This window comes from Poecilia latipinna, unplaced genomic scaffold, assembly GCF_001443285.1.
Source record: "Poecilia latipinna isolate Pla-1442-1.1 unplaced genomic scaffold, P_latipinna-1.0 Scaffold1061, whole genome shotgun sequence".
NCBI lineage: Eukaryota > Metazoa > Chordata > Actinopteri > Cyprinodontiformes > Poeciliidae > Poecilia > Poecilia latipinna.
In genome coordinates, this window is record NW_015113677.1 from 358 (window position 1) to 21,675 (window position 21,318).

General features: G+C 41.3%; 2 protein-coding genes across 3 annotated transcripts; both read left to right on the forward strand.

The window, feature by feature from the left end:
* Positions 1 to 1,502: 1,502 nt before the first annotated feature.
* On the forward strand, positions 1,503 to 15,208 carry LOC106959251 (transcriptional enhancer factor TEF-3). 2 transcript variants are annotated; one of them, XM_015051690.1, is made up of 10 exons: positions 1,503 to 1,595; positions 3,024 to 3,095; positions 3,983 to 4,117; positions 5,354 to 5,397; positions 5,665 to 5,726; positions 5,903 to 6,033; positions 6,706 to 6,879; positions 10,912 to 11,052; positions 11,620 to 11,772; positions 14,227 to 15,208. In XM_015051690.1, the coding sequence occupies exons 3-10, from the start codon at positions 4,016 to 4,018 to the stop codon at positions 14,338 to 14,340; spliced, it is 921 nt and encodes a 306-aa protein (XP_014907176.1). In that variant the 5' UTR covers positions 1,503 to 1,595; positions 3,024 to 3,095; positions 3,983 to 4,015; the 3' UTR covers positions 14,341 to 15,208. The 2 variants fall into 2 exon arrangements, with proteins under 2 accessions (XP_014907176.1, XP_014907177.1); XM_015051691.1 differs by having other exon boundaries at positions 3,024 to 3,086.
* A 2,981-nt stretch (positions 15,209 to 18,189) lies between these two features.
* mansc4 (MANSC domain containing 4) lies at positions 18,190 to 21,232 on the forward strand. The gene is made up of 3 exons (XM_015051686.1): positions 18,190 to 18,598; positions 18,675 to 18,809; positions 19,677 to 21,232. Exons 1-3 carry the CDS (start codon positions 18,379 to 18,381, stop codon positions 20,486 to 20,488), a joined length of 1,167 nt encoding a protein of 388 aa, XP_014907172.1. The 5' UTR covers positions 18,190 to 18,378; the 3' UTR covers positions 20,489 to 21,232.
* The last annotated feature ends 86 nt before the right edge of the window (positions 21,233 to 21,318 follow it).

Below are 21,318 nucleotides of genomic sequence, written 5' to 3' on the forward strand. Positions count from 1 at the left end.
GTTAACTCGTGGCGATGCGGTGCCAAGTGGAAAAACGAACGTGTTTAGGAGGTGACGCAAACGCTTGTCAGACCTTTTCTTCGTTCTGGAGTTATTTAACTCGATCAGGTGTGTTTAATTATTGTCGTTACAAATGACTCTCTTCATCAGATTTGGGGAAGATTTATGATTGCCTACAGTAAAAGGCGATATTCTATAAACAAAGAAACACAAACCAGTTGCTTCACCGCGCCGGGCCTCCCGTCCCTGGCCTGTGTCCTGTCTCTCCCGAGTCCCGTCTGAGGATCGCATGGCCTCAGCCTCCACCTGCTTCGCCAGTGTGACCTGTCTGTCAGCAGCGCACAGACACACACTCACTGCAGAGATATGAGCTGAGCTAAGGCTCCGGGGGCCACTCTGAGCCTGATGCAAGCCCTCACAGACAAGACTGTATACTTAGTGATAAACTAACACGATACACTTACACTTAAAGCGTCCGGTGCTGACACACTAGACAGCCACGACGCTTTTCTGCGTGTGTGTTTGCAGAGTGATCCGTACATGCATGGTGCGTTGCATACTTGTTGATTTTATTTTCTACTTTTTTTGTGATTTGAGAAGTTGTTTTAATTCATTTTTGTCAGATTGGATACATTTTTATGCAGCATTTATACCTCCTAACTTTTTCTTTACCCTCCCATTTTATTTTGTAACCAATTTCATAAAATTGTACTGATACTTTTGTGTCCAAAGTATCAGTTTATGGCGTTTTATGCTGTGGGTTTGTTTATCTGCAGTACTGATAGCTGCACATAACCTATGGTAATATTGATGGAGCTGAAAAAAGAGCAATAATGACAGAAAAATTTATTTCGCACATAGGATGTTCACCTTTCACTAAGCAGACTAACACAGAATATTGTTTAAGAACATTATTATGTATTAGACATCAAAGTCTTTGTGTCAATTGAAGGAGAATTTGTGGCAAGTCTGGGAAAAAATGTCAAGCAAAGCTTCTACAAAGTATTAACTCAGGGAGGCTGAATGGAAATGCACACCACAATTTAGGAGTTTGATTTATTAAAAACATATTGAAAAGCCATGTGTCCTTTTCTGTTCACTCTATCACATAAAGTCTCAGTAAAGTACGCTGAAGTTTGTGGTTGAAATGTGTAAAAGTTCACTGGGTATGGATAATTTATGCAAGGCAGTGTACAACTTTACACGAGGAAACACTGTCTCATTATAGACACTCAGAAGTGTGATCAGGCATGCATTTGGTCTATTCTATTGTACTGTTTCTATAAATATGTGCACAGAAATAAGCTGCATGTGCAGCACATCGGATTTTGCTGGAGACTGTTATCCAGCTAATAATGACAGGATTTTCCATCATGTTCTTTTACATATTGTTTTCATTTTTCAATACCTCATTATTATTTATCTATTTTAACATTTCGTTCAAGGTTTAAAATACAAATTTAACGGAAAGAGGAGACCGATTCTGTAGCTAAAATGTTGAGGGGAAAAACTTTTCTGTTGTTTCGGCAGGGCGGAACGAGTTGATAGCGAGGTACATCAAACTTCGCACGGGGAAGACACGGACCAGGAAGCAGGTGAGTTTCTCTCCGAGTGCCATTTGCTGCAGCCTGCTATTTTTGAACGGCTGCAGAAAATCCTGTTGAGTGATGCACCGACATCCCGTGGAACCCACCACCCGCCGCCGCTCCGCCACCACCACCCACCTCCTGGCCGGAGAGCCAGAGACGATGATTGATTTAGGGCCGGGGCCCAATGCACAGATGCTATAGGATCATGTGTCGGTGTTGTTTCTTCAGCACCTCGTGGATCTGGTGCTTGTTAGACGGGAAGAAGAAGCTGGGGAATACTGTGATTCAGATGGAGGAGGGAAGCGGGAAGGCGAGGAATTCGGAACGTTGTCTTACTTTCTGAATTATTGATATGGAAGGACTGATTTATGGGCCGGTGACTGATGCGTTACGAAGTCATCTGACCACGTTAGACTGGGAATGAATGGAGATGAGAAGCCAGGAAGGGTCAGAAAAGGATTCAAACTAGATAATAAACCTGATGAGGGCGTAGAGGGACACCTACTGGTTTATAGCCAGTTAAAGGTCTGTCTGCATGTTTTAGTTCAGCTGTTAGATGTTAGTTAGTTGAAGCTTTATTTCACCAGGCAAATCATTATTTACAATAATAACATTTTTATTCTTCAGTTATATAGTAAAAAACAATATTTACCTTTGGAACACATAGCTCCTCTTTCCTGATTTTGATTCACTTTAATTTTAAGAACAAGTGTTTATTATTATTATCATTATTATTATTATTATTATTATTATTATTATTATTTCAGATTGAGGCTCTTTGTGTATTTTAGGGAATGAGCTGCATCACTCTGGAGAAAGTGTGAAATATCTACATTTTGAGTGAGTTCAGATCATAATTCTGTTACATTTTTAACATGTTTTGAACAAAAGCAAAAATTGAAACTAGAGTGACGTCGTTAATGGCTGTGTGGAGCATTTCTGATTAGCAAACTGCAAAATATTAGAAAAACAATTGAAATATTTTTAAAATGTCATTGTTAGATAAGGTGACATCACATTGTGTGTCTTTGAGAAGAAGCAGGAAACAGGAGTCTCTCAGTCATATTAAAACAAAGAGAAAATAATTAATTTATGGAATAAACTAAATTAGTCCAGTTAGTACAGCTTAGCTGCACTAAACGCTTCTCATGTATATTCTAGATTATAGATCGAAGTCTAGCTCTTTGTTGTTGAAGCCAGAAGGGTATTTTGCAGAACCTTATGTAGAAAAAACCAGGCGAATAAGGAAAATAGCTAAATTACACCTTCTACTTCTACACCAAAGAGTGTTGTGGTGGCGTTTTGTTGAAATCTATTCACTAATTGAAAAACAGTATGAGTCCGATTCTGGTCTCTGTGCATCTTTAATTTGAATTCCCTTTGTGTGAGGTTCTGCTTCACTTTGTGCCGTCTGTCGTTGTCTTTGTCTTCCAGGTATCCAGTCACATCCAGGTTCTTGCCCGACGGAAGGCCAGGGAGATCCAGGTGAAGCTCAAGGTACGCTACGTGAGTCAACTTTTATTTGCTTTTCATCTATTTTTTCCACTTTAATACCTCAAAATGATTAGGAAACACCTTTTCCCTCTCCAGGTTTTACCCTCGGTAATAAAAGTTTTCCTCTACGGTTTACCAAGGGCTCACACATCCCTGCCTCTTCAGTACTTTCTCAGTTTGCATTACTCATCCGCATACACTTACATGCTCACAGTCACAACAGGCAACGCGCCTCTCCTTCACCTTGGACGCCCGCCACCAGGGTTCAGCTGGCAGGGCTCTGCACCAGTCACAGGGTTGGCCCCAGCGGCCAGCCTTTTTAAATACGCCTTTAGTGTAACTGAGATCCCTGCCACATGTAACCCCCATATTTCAGCTATGCCCTTGTGTTCGCCAGTTCTGGGAACAAGAATGCACCGTGTGGCCTTGCCTATTTGGGCAGGGTGGCAGGCGCTCGCAGCCCGCTGCGGTTCGGAAACTGCTGAAGGAGGAGATTTGAAAACTCAAACGTTTTGTCTCCAGCTTGTCCGTCGTCCTTACTGTTTGTGAGGATATGAGTATTTTACGGTTTCGGTGCCAGAACCGACACATCATCCTGATGCCTGCTTTGACTTCCAGTACGACCTCTAACAGAACCTGGTTGTCATCGCTGGCTTGCTCCTGCCAAAGCAATAAACTTAACTCTTGACCCAAAGGCCCTCCACGGTAATATTACCTTCTGTCCAGCTCTTCGCCTGGCAGGAACTCACAGATGATGCAAGGTGGCCTCAGCCTCTCATTTCCCTTTTTAGGGCAGCGCTTGTGTTAGAAAGAGGACTGATGTTTACTCACAGTTAGGCTGATGAGAGCTGTTCTTTAGTCTGTTTGTCTTATGCTGAGCTGTTTGTCCATCTCTACAGGATCAGGCAGCCAAAGACAAAGCCCTCCAGAGCATGGCCACCATGTCCTCTGCTCAGATCATCTCTCCCACAGCCTTCCAGAACAAGATGGCTCTCCAGGGTCTCTCGAGACCAGCTTATCCTACTGCTGGTGGAGTAAGTCTTAAATCACACAGAGAAGTTGGATTTATGTGTTTATTTTTGGACATTAAATAAATTCATTTTAGTTATCTGAAGTTTTCTGAATAAATGTTTTCTCCAGATGACGCTTCCGATCTTGAGAGACTTTCTGATTTATTTTTTTTTTTTTAATGCAGACATGCTTTTGTAGGGATGTGTGTGGACTATGTTTTAGATTTATTTTAATGCAAAGGTGTGCATCCTTTGGATATTTCTACATTTTGTCACAATACATGCTACAGTGTATTTTATTGTGGCTTATCAACAAACCAACTTAACACTTCCGGCAGCGATCCAGCCAAATTTGCAGTACCTTAATTCCGCCACACGTAGCGCTGTCTGAAAATTCCAGTGGTTTCTGAAAGGAGAGACCTTGTGCTTTCCAGGTAATATCGGGTTATTACGGTAATTTCACTCCCGTTGTAGCAAGGAGTGAAATTAATCTGACGAAACACTCTTTTAAATCGACGGCAAATTACGAAAATAACTCACCAGATGTTGAAAGTTCCAGTTGTTATGGATAAATGGGCAAATATATATTAACTCACAGGATATTCAAAGAACTGCATACAATTAAAATAAGCAAAAATATGCAGGCGAAGATTTGAAACTTAGGTCATAAAGGAGTAAAGAAGCTAAAACTGTGAAGTGGGAGAGAGTACATGGTTCAACATCTGTTCAAATCTTAAAAGTGTGCATTCAGAGGCTTTTACTCTGAAAACCACTCAAAATCCAACGCAACTAACTGCCTTCTGAAGTTGCTCAATTAGCAAAAAGTCCACCTGTGTATAATTTAAAGTCTAAAAGTCTATAACACAACGTTCCCTTTGTAAAGCATGGTGGTGGCATCATCATGCAGTGGGCATTCATTTATACACATACAAAATGACTTGACAGCATTGTAGAAAAGTCAAGTCAAGCTTATTTGCGCAACACATTTCAGCAACAATGGCAGCTCAAAGTCCTTTACACCTTAAAAACATCATATAGTAACCGATTGTGAAACAAGCAGTAAACATTGCATTTTCTCAAATGCTTCAATCAACATCGTCAAGCAAATATACATCAAATATGTCTGTATTTAACATGTTTGTCAAATACAGTAATGTAATTTACATCACATTCAAAAGCAGATTAACCACAATGACTCCAGAATAATCACTTTTGAAGTTTCAATTATTTGTTTCTCTTTTATTTATTTTTTTCCCCCAGTTCTGGCACGGGACAATTCCAGCTCAGACAGGAGGCCATGAGGAGTAAGTATCCGTTTTTTGCCGTCCATCAGTGATTTGTCATTAACTCAATAGTCACCAGATAGATTTCAGTCAGAAAAAATAACTTCTGAGCAAATCAAAACGCATCAGTGCTGTTAGAAACAGAGGCCCTCAGCAGCCTGGTGCTCGGTGCACCAGGCTGCTCCTCGCGGTCACTCAGTCCAATTAGTGAGTACATGAGACGGGGTCGTGGGGCCGAGAAGCACCATAACATGCCTCTCCTTCTCTGTGTCTGTCTCTCCCTCCCAGCATTAAGCCCTTCTCCCAGCAGAGTTATGCCATGCAGGCGTCAGGCCCGACCCCGATAACAGGTGGGTGCTCCTTCTCTCCTCTGCTGCGTTGAAAGACACCCGTCATGTCACCGAGAAACGGGACGACTCGGCTCCGTTTGTGCAAAGCTCCGAAAAATGCCTCTGGTTTTTATGTCTTCACGAGTTCTGGCTGCGTCCCATTCAAGCAGCACATTTGCACACTCACTGTTTTGCAGGTTATGAGAGCACAGCAGGACTGTCCATGTCTCCCGGCGCCCCCCCTTGGCAAGGCAGAAGTATTGCCAGTTCCAGGCTGCGGATGCTGGAGTTTTCCGCCTTCCTGGAGCAACCTCAGGACTCGGAGACTGTGAGTTCAGCTGCCTTCATCAGTCTGCGGCTTTGTGGAGAGTATCTCAGGTGTTCTAAGGCAAAAAGTGGCTAAAATAAATTAAAAAAACTGAGCTGAGTAAGATTTTACCAAGATATTAATGTAATTTTAGAGCTCAGATCTGAATTAAAATTGCAGTTTTAATTAAGCAGGGTAGTTTTTAATATATGATGGTTTGCAAAAGCAAACTTTGTTTTGCCAGTGTGTCGTCTGTTTTTCTTTAGACCATTCTATAATTCTCGCTCTAGAGGTTTTTCTATTTAAAGTAAATTCTGAAATCCACATTGTTTCATTTTTTTTAATAAAAATTAGACACATAGGGCTCTCCACTCTTAATGTGACCCCTGGTAAAATTGTGTAAAGAGCCTAAAAAGGACAAGCTCCATCCTTGTGAAATGTTAAAAACATTAGAAGGGTTATGAATGCGTCCAGCATATGTATGGATAGTAAATAAAAAAATAGAGACGAGTTGTTCTTTTTCTGTGAAATTATGGTATCGCAACACGTGATGGAGAAAAGGAGAACAGACATTACTTCCTTTACCGAAGACACAATGCATTATTAGAGTCCCAAAGAATTGGTAATTTAGAACATGGCTGTTGTTCAGCGAACTGGGATTATTGACCTCTGATATGTTTCTTTTCTCTCCAGTTCAACAAGCACTTGTTTGTGCACATCGGACAGTCCAACCCCAGCTACAGTGATGCCTACCTGGAGTCCGTGGACATCCGGCAGATCTACGACAAGTACCCCGAGAAGAAAGGGGGCCTGAAAGAGCTGTTTGACAAAGGGCCACACAACGCTTTCTTTCTCGTCAAATTCTGGGTAAAGCCCTTTCTGACGTCTGTTTCAGCTGCTTTATCGGCATCCGGACCAAATCTGTCTAGTTTTTAAATGCCGCGTCCTCAGTCGCGTTCCCCGTCATGTAGAAGTCGAAAATTTCCTACATCATCGTCTAATCCTCCCCAAGTCATGGGGGTAAAGTGAGCATACTCTTGTTAATGTTTTGTAGCACCTGTTGGCTGTTAATGGCCTTGCGGTGTTAACTGTGTTGAGACAGCTTAAGCATTGGAGTTAAAGGCCTTAAGTTCGATTTAGGGCCAGAAAGGATGGAAAGTCACCACTCCTGTGACCTTATCGGTGGGTTATCTGCCATCAGAGCGAGCATTGCTGTGCAGAGAGCTTCTTCCATTACTGTATTTGTATATGTCTGTGATGTGTGTGTGTGTGTGTGTGTGTGTGTGTGTGTGTGTGTGTGTGTGTGTGTGTGTGACAGCAGCCTTGGCAAGAGTGGCAGGCCTGATCTTTCAGCAGGAGAAATGTGATCCCAGACACCTGTCTCTGCACTATTAGCCTGAATCCAATGCTCGTGACCCCCCACACTCCTACACCCAAGATCCTTATTTATAGATACTCCCCTTACACACACACGCACACACAACCATGCACAGATGTCCATGCAACGCTCTTAAATCACGGTTAGAGACAGTGACACTTTGAAAGTGTTAAGAGAGTAAAGAATGATGACAATATGAGGGATACAGAGAGACGGCAAACAATCCAGCAAGACAAGGTGAACGTCGTCCACTTCTGATGTCCACTGTATGTGTTTCCATCCATAGGGCACTTCATTCACTGTTTGTGCTGGAAATAGGGAACAAATAATGAAAAATGAATCCTCATCTTAATCACTTTTCTGTGCTGATCTGTGCATATGTTTCAAATCCTTTTCCAACTCAGTCCCAGAAGATGATTCATGATCTGCCTTCTGTTCATATCCACCAGATTTTTTATTTAAAATCTCCTTGAGCCTCAAATGGTTTAAAATGTCCTGGACTGCAGCAAGGTCTCCAGAGACTTTGTAAGAGAAATATAATCCCACAGCATCACACGTCCTCCACCGTCCTTAACATGGGGCTTGAGGTGCATTTTTACATATTCAATAGTTATTTATAACTTATTCCTCTGTCTGCAAATTGAAGAGATGGTTTTAGCTTGGCAGCACAGTTAGAGAAACACTCTTAATTTGTCTCGTTTTGTGAACATAAAACCAGGCTAGGAATTTTAATGAATCAAGTTCTAAGTGTAAAACTATGATACACTGTTCAGATACGTGTTTTTTCTGAAAATACGTACAACCTGTACTGTTTAGGCCACAGCATTCATGGGTGTCCCTGAAGTGTAAAATATTTTTAAGGACAAAAGAAGAGTGGTGTGTGTGTGCAGCGTCACAGATTAATGAGATTCATGAGTGTCTTCGGTGAGTCAACATGCTTATTGTTCCCCGTTTCTAAAAACTATAAAACATTTACTCAGATGCACGAGTTGCTTTTTAAGGTAGTCAGAAATATGTGGAAATATACGTGGGAGAAACCCAGAGATGCACTGATCAAAATTTGGGACCAATTTTCAATCTTTGCTTTTATTACTTTAACCCTGGTCTCTGCGCGTTTTCTTCAGAAAAGGTTGAACCTTTCTGTTATCTGCTTTTAGTTTTATTTTAAATATCTTTCCTGCGCTTCCATATTTAAACACCTGACTGATCCTGAAAGTAGCTGACTTTCTTCCTCCTTCAGAAGTTGTTTCCAAACTAGACTGCTGTTGTTTTCAGTACAACCAGGTGCAGCAGTGTGTGTTACTACTAATCACATAATAAATCTGATTTTTAAATTTTCTGAATCACCAGTCACTGGTCAACTCCAGTCAAGCGGAAAATTGGCTAATTTTGATCGCTAGCACAGATCGTAGCATCTCCACAGAAAAACTAATTCTCTGTGGTTTTATCTAAATAGTTGGAGGTCCTGACAGATTAGAGGTAGAGACAACAATGTAGTTTCTCTATAAATTATAGGTTGAGGCTTATATGTTTTAAATTTGAGGTCCATTACTAGCTGAAAAAAAAAAACACATGGACCTGCTAGTTGGTCGCAGACGTTCAGGACGCAGGACACCGAAAAGGTCGAGTTCAAAGTGCCGCCCCGCTTCTCACTCCAGCAGATAGGAGTGTATTTGTGGCATTACCCTTCTTGCATGCTTGACGTCCACATTATTTATTGTAAAGAGATAAAAGACATTGGTGAGTGGCACTGCGTTTGGATCGGCCCTCTCCATTCCTTGGACAGAGCAGCTGGTGGACCCATGGCATTTGATTTGGGGGTTATGGGAGGAAGGGGATGACTGACTGTGCCATATATCATAACAAAAAGCAGAGCAAGACAGCAATAAAGAAGAGATACAAATAGGGATGCAGACAGCGCGAACAAGAGTTGGGGGATCGCAGCAGAAATTCTGGGTGGCGTGTAACCAACGAGACATCCGTCCGTGAAATATTACTCTCTTGGTTGGTGTCAGAGCCTGGTGGAGTCGACGGTTGCGACATCCGCAGCTCGGCGCGTGAGATGAAAACAGGCGCGTAACACTTTGTGCCCTCAGTTTGCTCAGCTCGCCGTTTCCCAAGGTGATCGTCCGGTCCTCAAGGCATCCATGACAAAAACACACAAACACAACTAAGCAGCTGTGGGGGGGGGGGGGGAAAAGCAAGATTTCTTACTGAAATCCTTGACACACCCCAAAAATGTAATTAAAAAAAAAAAAAAAAAAAAAACATTATAAAAGATGTGAAAACCTTTTTCATTGTGCCGCTGCCAGGAGGCAGGTCATGACTGTGGGGGTTGTGAGGGTGGGGGTGTGCCGAGGCGCAGGTTGGCATGGGGACAGTGACAGGCGACTGACCCACCTCCAAAGCTATGGTATTCTAGATTGAATTTCCTGCAGACCCTCCTGTCGGCCACCGGCTGCCCGGCTCCTCTCCCCTTCAGCGCCCGTGGCCCTGTCCTAACGGATTGTCTCACGCCTTTGAAGTGCAGGGGGAATCTGATTTGAACCGGCTCGGCTAAATTGTTACACAGCCAGCCAGCCCACCGTGATCTAATCAGCCAATTGCACGCTGATGATTGTAATTGGATGAATTCCCTCGCTGGCTGTTAGGGAAGCAGAGGACGGCGGTTTGGGGAGGGCCACTGGGCCCCAGGGATGAAGACAAATAGAGAAATTACATGAGCTAGGGATGAAGACAAACGGGGTGATGAAGAGATGAGGGGAGGCTGAGCGGTGTCTCAATGGCCCATTAGAGGACAAGAGCCCGTCAGGGGGAAAAGGTAAAACAGGCCAGCTGTCTGACAGAGGAGATGGCACCTCAGTCTGATCTGTAATCTGATTATACCTGCCTCATTTCAAAGCTGCACCACTGGGCCAATCTGCTTTGACCCGAGCAGCAGGGAACACGACCGTCGTCTTCCTTTGAGCTCAACTCAAGGGAACATTTTGTCCAAGAAGATCATGTATTGTAAACATGAAAGGAGGAATACAGTATAAATATTTACTAAAAGAAAACTCGGCAAGTACCGTTACCTTTTACATCCGATGCCACAGGCTGGGTCTTTTTCTAAGCAAGAAATTGGTCTAGTCAAAGCACACTTTATTATTTAGATTATCTATGTAGCTACACATTTTTTCTAACAGTTCGGACATGCGGAAAAAACAGCTAAGTTTACCATAAGATAGGGATGGACAAAAAAGTTTGAGCTGATATCGATATTTAGTACTGATATTGCTGCGGCTAATAACCAGTGTTTACAGGTATTATATATATTAAATATATTTCACTTCCATTTCGACACCTTGAAAGAAACAACCACGACGCTGACTTCACTCATCTGTCTCTGCTTTCTCAGTAAAGATCCCAATCAAGACTTTGACTTTATTTGAATCATTTTCCTTTCTCTTCGCACTCGATGCACTACGTAGTAGGCTGTGAATTCATTTAGTGAAGTGTGTTTTTGTGCGTCTTCCCTCAAGGCGGACCTCAGCGTAAACCTGCAGGACGACAGCAGCTTCTTCTATGGCGTGTCCAGCCAGTACGAAAGCTCTGAGAACATGGTCATCACCTCGTCCACCAAGGTCTGCTCTTTTGGCAAGCAGGTGGTGGAGAAAGTGGAGGTAAGACAGTGGAAACGTATCAAGAATCTCTCTTTCTTCTGCAACATCAAAGGGACATGACCGTCCTCTCCCTGAGTGAATAACCGCTGCTGGTTCAGATGGATTCCAGTCAGGTTGCCTCTGCTCTGCGGTCTGGAAACTGACTCATAAAATTTCCCCAATCTGACTAAGTTTTATATTTCCAGTTAGCCAAACAGAGTCGCCGCTCCGCCCCCATGCAGTGCTGATGGATTGTACAATATTAGCACACACACACACACACACACACTCCATATTTTCTGGTTGAGACATCTGCCTCTGCAGGCCACACGTGGTTATATTTAATGGTTTCATTATTTGATTACAGTTGTCACGTGAAATGTGTTTAATGTCAAATCCGGCATGCCATATGCTGCATTAGATATATTGCATTACTCACATTACGGCTCGTCCCATAGATCCTCTGTATCCATTTAAGTGGAGCATATATCCTTGTGGTTTATTTTTTTATTTTTTTCTTCCGTAGGTGGGGATATTTTTAACCCTTTCCTGGGTTTTTAGTTCACATTTCCTCGTTTATCTTCACAGACGGAGTTCGCTCGCTTTGAGAACGGACGATACGTGTTTCGGATCCACCGATCCCCGCTGTGTGAATACATGATCAATTTCATCCACAAGCTCAAACACCTGCCTGAGAAATACATGATGAACAGCGTGCTGGAAAACTTCACTATCCTACAGGTACTTACAGGAACGGGTGGTTGATTCTGATATGTGGGAAAGCAAATAAATTTAAATGCGTTTTGGCCTTTCATCCACACAAAAACGATTCTTTGTGAAAACTCGGACCAAAGAGGAGATACGAGAAAACTCTGGATGTGTCCCATGTGTACAAAGTAATTGTTTTTTAACTACGTGGCGGAAATATTTGTTTTTAACAACATGCATGTCTCCAGGCACGTTACCAACATACGATTGCGTATTTTAAAAAGATTACTGCTTATCATTTTCTCAAACTTCATTGTGTTGATTTTCGTGTTTTTTTTTTCTTTTTTGACGAGACCCACAGGAAAGAGTGTCATCATTGTTTCTGAACCCCAAACGCATATAAAAGTATTCACACCCAAACGCAAACTTCTATATATTTCAATTGGGTTTTATTTGAAAAAGCATGGCATGCATTTGCATGCCCCCTCCCCCCCCTCGTTTGTTTGCTGATCATTTCATGCAGTCAGCTTGACTCTCCTGAATGAGCCGCTGTGCTCCTCAGACAACAGGCACTGAGGGGAAAGTGCGCCGAGTGGAGTGTATCACTGTGACAAGAGTTATTATCAGCAGCAACGTTCAAAGAATTTTGTGGTCCTTCTGTTGACGGTCGCATTCCTGACAAACGAGCCTGCGGACAATAGCCACATTGAGCCCACGCCGACGACCACAGGGCAGCATTGAGACATTATGTGTCTCAATGGGCTGATTTAGTTCAGTTTAACCAACAGCTCATAATCCCATAAAGACAGCAGATACATGCAGCACAATGCATAGTGCCTCTTGTGACAAGTGTTGCATTCACAGGTCAACAGAAAACAATGAGTGGCTGAAGCTGTGCGCTTGTGTTGTGCCTGTAGCGTTACCATGGCGTTGTCATGGTTCTCCGAAATGCTATAGGTAAATATTAGCATCATATATATAAACACAAGATTTCTGTGCCATATTTAAAAAGTCTGGAAATTGTAAAACTTAATTTTAATAAATTTTTTTTTACCAGAATTCTGTGATCAACTTCTGCTCCATTTTTATAGGGTCAGTCTGACTTTTCAGGAAGAACTACTTCATAAGACTAGGACATTTTTAAATCTTCCTGCAGTGTGTGGCCATTACCTATTTATGTGTCGAGAACAGGTAACGTGTGAGAAAGCAATCACACAAGACAGAAGGAATACAGAGGTCTCGTTTTAACCTGTTTACCACTTCATATTAGTCATATTAGTGCTGTTAGCATTACTGTCCATATGTTTTGGAGAATGTATATTCTCCCTTAACTGGGATTTCCAAAAGGCTGACAATATGTCTTAATCTTGCACGTTTGATAATAGTGCTAAAAGATTTGAAGAATAAAACAGCCTTTCTTTACTCTATTCAGCCTTTCTGTTATCTCCTGAGAGTCTTGCTCTCTCACAGCCTTAATGAACAGCAAATCAATATGTACAGCATTTTAAAAAAAGCATACTTTTGACTAGTTTCATCTTTTCGCCAACAAGTGTTGCTAAACACATGACCTGATGGTGCTTAGTATGGTGCATTCGATGACTGGAAAAAAATGGATTGTTGAGCCAGAAGACAGATATCAATAAAAGATAGAAATCTAAATTGATTTTAAAAAAATGTATATATATATTTTTAGCATTGATTAATAGGTCAATCGTTTTCTTTTATTTAATTTGGCAGATTACAAATTGCAACATAAAGGCATATGTGTAATATGCCCCAGTGTTACAAACCTTTATTTGGTAAATTCATTGATCAGTGTGATCTTTGAATATTTGATAAAGAACAAATGCATTCAAAAAAGAAAACCAGGTCGATTTCACTGCTTTTTATCCTGGAGATGCTCTTATATCAGGACTGTAAAATCAAACTGTGGTGCCTGAAAGGGTCTGGTGAACTACGCACTGAAACTATCATATTACTTTACTAACAATACAAGTATATAATTGATCACAAACTGCATATTAAATAATCTGTGGTTAGTAAAGGATAATACAGTCCCGACCTTTCAAGTACAAATTTTCAGGTCAACTTCACCGTCATCTTATTTAATAATTTGTGGTAAATATTGTGCTCTCTAATATTCAGAATTTCATAAAATCTGCTGGAAAAGTTTGGATTTTTTTTTAAATTTCTGTTGAATCTTTTTTAATTCTTCATTATAAACTTTGTAAAAGTACATGATTTGTACTGTATGTTCACCTTGCTACCCCTCTGAATAACAGAGGAAGAATAAATTCCCACTTAATAATGTATAACTTTTAACATCTAAAGGTAATTCATAAGCAAAATAAAGGAATGTCAGTTTAATGTCATGGATGGATAGGGATGCAGAATTTCCCAACTATGTGAGATAAATCCATAAATATCTGGACCTGTGTGTGTGTGTGTGTGTGTGTGTTTGTGTGTGTGTGTGCGTGTGTTTTCCAGGTGGTGACAAACAAGGACACTCTGGAGACCCTGCTGTGCATAGCTTACGTCTTTGAAGTGTCCACCAGCGAGCATGGCGCCCAGCATCATATTTACAGGCTAGTCAAAGACTGACAAGAGTCGCACTGGTGGAACTTGCCAACTCTTAGACCCTTTTGTAGCGAGAGTTAAGCAACAACACCACACCAAAAAAAAACAAAAAAACAAAAGCCGCAGAGCTTAAAGCTGCAATCTGACAAGTTGTTTGGGAACTCGGAGAAACACTGGCTGCGTCAGCGTGCGCACAGGAACACTACTACTGCTGAAGAAGACGATGAACTGCGGAAGCTGAAAAGGCTGTGAAAAAGTGAGGAGGAGGACCATCCTACACTGTGTGGTCTCGATACCAAAGGAGCCAAACGCGGCCGACACAAGCTGCATGAGAGAGTTGACGTTGGCGGTATTCTTCATCGTGTTTTAACTAGAGCTTGTTTTAAATGTAGATTCTTTTACCGACGTGCATGTGGAGGGGGTGTGGAGTTGGATTGCCTCAGGGTGCCATCTAGTGACTTGAATTAATATTGCAAAAGAAGAAAAAGAAGATTCAAGATCCCTCTTTTTGCACATCCACGGATCATAACTGATGGTGCCAATATTTTACAGCATTTCAGCAATCATGTACAGAATCACATTCATCTCTTAACAAAGTTAGGGTGAACTGAAAGGTGTTGTATTCACTTTGTTTGGCGTCGATTGTCGAATGGATCTCGTATCGTCTTCTTGTCCTTGATTGACAACAGTCCGACTCCAACTGAAGGCACATTGTAACACTGTTAACCTGAACTAAATGGGATCTGTAAGCTGAAGTTGTCTGCATATGTAAGTTGGCCTGTGTCAGAGTGAAAAACATGTGTTTCACACACAACTCCTTCTGTTGCTGGGTTTTTGTAAAGTGTGGTATGAATCTAATGACATATATAATTAAAGGCAGGATTTCTCCCGATGAAACTACAATTTAATGAGTGCATTTGGGAAAAACTTCATGCACAGTGCTTTGCAAAAATATCCATACCCTTTGAATTTTTGTTGTCATGTTACAACCACAAACTATAAAAGTGTATTTCGCTGAGATTTTCTTAGGAAGACTAATACTAAGTAGGGCATAATTGCGAAGTGGAAGAAATAAGATATATTCAGACCTACCAAATCATCTCCGTCCACCTAAGCCGATGGGATTGCAAAGAGCAACAGTCAGGAAGACAACAGTAATTCTTGGGTAACGCTGGAGATCCACTGCTCAGGTGGAGGAATATGTTGCAATTGGCTTGTCCTTCAAAACTCTGGCCTTCATCAAAGAGTGGTAATAAGAAAGACATTAGATGTACTGCCTAAGAAAGTAGAAGGTCTGATAATACTGGAATGTTTTTAACTACATGCAAAATACTTTGGCTGAACATACCGTCTTGTGCAGTTCTCAGATCAGAAATTAAATTCTCAATTTATTAGATTATCAAATCAGTGTGTCTTTTGTCCACATCAAAGAAGCAGATTCTCATTTCTTTGAACAAGTTGCAAATGCTTTAGAACATCAATGCAAGTGATTATGCACAGTTCTCTGCTGATTCACACATTTTCAATTGCTAATGTCATGTTGATCAAAATGTATTATAGGGGCCTCTCTTCAATACTCTCAAGCTCCACAACGTACATTAATCGTGTCAGTCTTAACATGCAAAATGCTTGAACAACTTGTCATGTCAAGGGTTTTTCTAAATCTGTCCTTAATTGGGAAGTTGCTCCCAGGTGAATCCTGAGTTTCTCAGAGTAAATGTCTGAAGCATCAGATTAACCAACGATCCAACAGTTTTCCGACATAGCTCAAAAGTACACCACATGATCTGGCAAATAGCCAGACCACAACACAATGCTACATTTTTGCCAATGGAAGGACAAGGATTTGGATGAGGTCAGCAGTGAGAGAGAAGAGGAAGAGGAGTGAGGCTGAGGACATATTCTAGTTTTCAACGCTCCAACATCATCAGGTAATGGTTTGCAAATCCACAAGATACTGACCAAGTTCCTCTGACACTTCTCTTCATTTTTAACTCCATTCAGGAATTTTTCTCAGCATGGAGATGGAAATAATATGATTGCTTGCCTCATACATAGATGGCCCTTCTGGCTGCTATGGGTGCAGTGTGTGATGGCAGAGGCTGGATAAAGTACTAACAGATTCTTTAGTCACTACACTGCAAGAGAAGATATTTTTCGTGACAGGGATGAGAATTTGTGGCCCAAAAGCCAATAATGTCATGACGGGTATAGGAAGATGTCACTGTAATTCCTTCAAAACTGCACAATTTTCCTTAAGGAGATTGTCTCATGTTCTCATTTCTACTTTTTTTTTTCTTAAGCTCTGCAGTCTTGTCTTTTCCTTTGCAATGACATGATTCAGTCAGCAAATTACAGTACAAACAAAAAATTTTTATCTTGACAATACATAATCTCCAACAATTACAACTTACAATACTTGTCACATGTTCATTGACAAAGATATTTACTTTTCAGAGATGAACTGAAGAATGACTTTTGCAGATAATCCATGCTGTTTTGCTTTCTGTATAACTTGACAAATTTACTATAGATGAAGGTTTCCAGCAGGACAATGACTTTAAACACACGCACAGAGCCACAGTAAAAGTGTTTAGATAAAAGTATACTTATGTATTTGAATTGTTCAGTCGAAGAAACTTTTCATCAACGTGGCTACCGTAAGCCGAAGCTATTTTGCATGAAGGAATGGGTAATAATCTCAGACAAAACACTGGGTCTACAAAATGGACTCAGTGGGGCTGAATAAAGATAAAGAGAATGATTTGGTACAAGACACAAGATAGAGCACATAACACCAGTTGTAAAGTCCCTACACTAGTTATCTGTAGCTCAAAGCATAGACTTTAAAATAATGTTGTTAGTTTATAAATCACTGAACGGTTTAGCACCACAGTACATTAAAGATCTGTTATTGCTGTACCAACCGTCTAGACCTCTCAGATCTTCTGGTTCTGGTCTGCTCTGCATCCCCAGAACCAGAACCAAACGAGGAGAAGCAGCATTCAGTTTCTATGCACCACAAATTTGGAACAAACTTCCAGAAAACTGTAAAACAGCTGAAACACTGGGTGTCTTTAAATCTCAACTTAAAACCCATCTGTTTAGAGTTGCTTATGGCTAAATTAGGATTAGAGTGTGGGTTTTGATGCCTTCGATGTTTTTATCTTTACTTTTCATCTATTTATTAATGTCACATACTGTTTTTATTTTTTCTTTATTTATGTAAAGCACCTTGAAATGCCTTGCTGCTGAAATGTGCTATACAAATAAAATTTGATTGATTGATTGAAGACAAAATGTGGTATTGTAATATCTTATTCATTACACAAAAAGGCAAGAAACAACCCAAAAATATGCTTGATTTACCCTAAGAAGAGCCATTTAATCAATTAATAATTCTACTTCACAATAGCCAGAAAAGGGGATGAAATCACAAATAACCTTCTGAAGTAGGAAACTGTCTCCATCTGGTGGCGTAACTTTATCATTACACTTTAATCAACAAAATTCAGTGTCTTAATTCAAAAAAGCTTTTTCGTTTGCACATATTTTCTACCCAGAACTCATCAGCTGTTGTATTGTAATCGAAAGTCGTCGCATCAGCCTCTATGTTGATCAGTTCATTGTGTTTCATTGTTGTACTGTACAAGCCGGTCACTAACAATTTTTGCTGGACAATAAATTGTTCCCCATAATTATCGCGAAAAGCGATAATATTGTTGCTTTTGGACTATTTTCAAGTTTATATATTATTATTGGCATTGGCATAGCAATGCTGGTTCATCCTCCCAAACATAAAAAAAACACCTTTAATTAGCACTGAAACCGGAAGATATTTAAAATGTTCAAAATAAAACAACCAACAAGGAAAAAAAGAAAAAAAAAAGCATGAACGCAGCTCTGTTCGGACTGGGCTGGGTCTCCTCCTTCTCCGGGACTCACCTGGAGACGAACTCCCACCTGTAAAAGCAGACCGCTGCATGCGCCACGCCTCTCCTGGATATGTGCGCCCTTTGTCCAGACTGGGGTTGAAACATGGTTTGACTGACACTATGCGCGATGAATGCCACACGGGGTCTCCTGACGGTTTTGAGTCTGGTGTGCCACACTGAGTCGATGTGCTCACCGACCTCCTACTACAAGAACTGCTGGATCCGTCGGTTCCCGGGGATCTTCATCGACATCGAGGAGTCTCAGAGAAGAGGCGCGCAGCTGCTGAGGTCCTACCCGGAGGAGACGGCGCTGAAATGCAGCCGCAGCTGCTGCCTCACCAGAAACTGTGAGCTGCGTTTCTGTAGTTGTCCTTTTTGGGTTTGCTGGTAACTTATGTTCGTCTGTTTCTTCTCTTCTCACAGTTTCCTGCAATCTGGCCATATTTCACTTTGATACCACACAGGAGAACGTGAACTGCGTCCACCTGCACTGTCCAACTCTGGAGAGTTGCATTCTGAGTCACAGGGAGAACGTCGTCCTCTACAACATCACAAAGGGTAAGGAGAGACACTGGGAGGACGTTTTTTTCTTAACTAAAACTTTTTTTAATTTAATGTAAAATAAATAAATAAATAAAACATTGGATCTCTATTCTCAGTAAATCAAGGTCTTAACTTTAGCATTTGCATTCATCTCCCCTTGAGTCCACAACACACCCAGAGACTAAAAAGAAAACAACATAGCTACATAAATTAGAATACAAAATAATACAAAAGCCAATTTATTTCAGAAACTTAATCACCAAGTAAAACACATTATATCTTTATTAGACAAAGACAGATGTTTTAACACATATTTCTCATTTTCTGCTAACAGCTTATTTTAAAAAATGACATTTAAAAGTAGAATGTCAAAAACTATTTGTAATGAAAATTATGTTTAACACTTACTTAAAGATTATTTGCATAAGGTACATTTCATCTGACAGACAAGATTCATTTGGATTTATATTCTAATTCACTGAGAATGACTGTAATTCATCTTAAACATTTTCCACATTTGCTCACATGCCAAATCAACAACTTCAATGTATTTTATCTAAATTATGTAATAAACCAACACAACCCATCATTGCTTGCTTAATGTGACATCAGTATCAGTATCAGTTTAGGAGAACGGACACATCTGGGTAGGTTTTGCTGCTGTGCAGTTTTCTTTCCAATTTCAGGTCCATTACAGTCCCATTAAAATAAATTGAATTTTAAGGTTGTAAGAGAACGGCAACCTTCCCAATGCCCTTAACAGATTACTTATGGCATATTTTAGCAGATATTTGTATTCAGCTTTAGGTCATTACTAAAAAGTAATGAAGAGTCTCTGGGTCATAGGATGTAAGATATAAAATACATTTCTTCCTGTTCCAGGCATGGATCCTGATCTGTTAGTGTTTGGGAAACACTTTACCTCCAACGTCCGCGTGCTACCCCACCACTACAGCAGAGTGAACGCTTCAGATCCGCTGCCCTCAGACAAGCGAAACTTCATCCATCCGCCTCCTCATCCTGTGCTGCCTCCCACCGCCATTCCCTCTGTGAAGCCATCCATTCCACAGACTGAAGAGGACACCACCACAACGCAGCAGAGCACCCGTCAACTCACGACCGATTCCACAACTAAATCAGCCTTCACCGAACAAACCTCCTCATCCTCCGACAATCATGTCCAAACAACAATCCTGACTACCGCTGCAACATCTGCTGAACCGAGCATCACCACATCAAACCCCATTACGTCTCCAACCTCCGTTGACCTGGAGACGCCTGCGGGGTTATCTACAACACCCTTCACATCCATCCCAGCCACCACCGTTCATAAGGTGACCAGCGGCGCTTCAGCGACCACAACTCTCACAAGTGAGACAGAGCGCAGCAGCAGCAACGGCAGCATAGACGTCACCGCCGGGGGGAACTACACCGCAGGCGGCGATGAAGGTCAGGAAGTTGGTGAGGACGACACCGTGGAAGAGCCGGGGTCTGGGTGGCATGTGGCTGCACACACTCTACTGGTTGCTGTGGCCATTTGCGTCACACTGCTGCTGAGCTGCTGCTGCTCTGTGCTGCTGGTGGTGAGCTGGAGGGGCCAGAGGAAGAGGGTGGGCCGCTATCGCACATCGTGGAGAGGGAAGCGAGCTTCCATGCGTCTGATTAAGTATGTGCTGGTGAAAGAGAACTACTGAAACACTGAACTGGTACAAGAAATGAGGTGATGCTTAACCGCAGTAGGCATGGGCCTTCTACTAGTATCAAAGTATACAAGACTTCTTAGAAGTTACCAAACCGCTACAATTTAACAAGATGTGAACGTTTTCTTTGGCTGCACGGAGTAACATATTACCACACTGCATCAATATGCTGTGAACTGCTGGTCAGCTAGCTGAAAAGGGCATACTACATTTTATCCTTTGCTTACAAGAAAGACAAATGTTCTTGTTTGGAAAATTTTTCAAACTACAAGGGGCAGCACCTCTTATTAACCAGCTGAAATCAGCTTGTTGCACATGCATAACTTTAGTTAGAGCAGCAATAATATTCAGCATTCTAAAACTACCAAGTCAAAAGCTTCAAGATCTAAATATTAAGAACTAGAGGCGCACACTTGTTCAATTACTTAGGACAAATTGCATCTCAGCTAATGACTTGGAAGCATTTAGGCATGCAGACTTCTCAAAGATGACTTGCCGAAATTCAAACTGAGCGTAACAAAGGATCAGAAGAAGGGATTTAGGTGGTTTTGACTGTGGCATGGTTGTTGGTGAGACAGACAGACTGGTCTGAGTATATCAGGGGCAACAATTCACACAGGTTCACCAAAATGAAACAATATCAGAATGGAAAAATGGACATCATCTGAACAGGGTATCTACAGGTTTCAGTACATCACACTGAAAACTTTTTAACAGGGCCGTGCAGAGACCACTAAAGGGGCAGGTGCTCAAAAAAATAAAAGGGCACATCTAACCGCATTCTAGGACAGAATATTAAAGCCACACAGCTTTCAGAGTTTAAT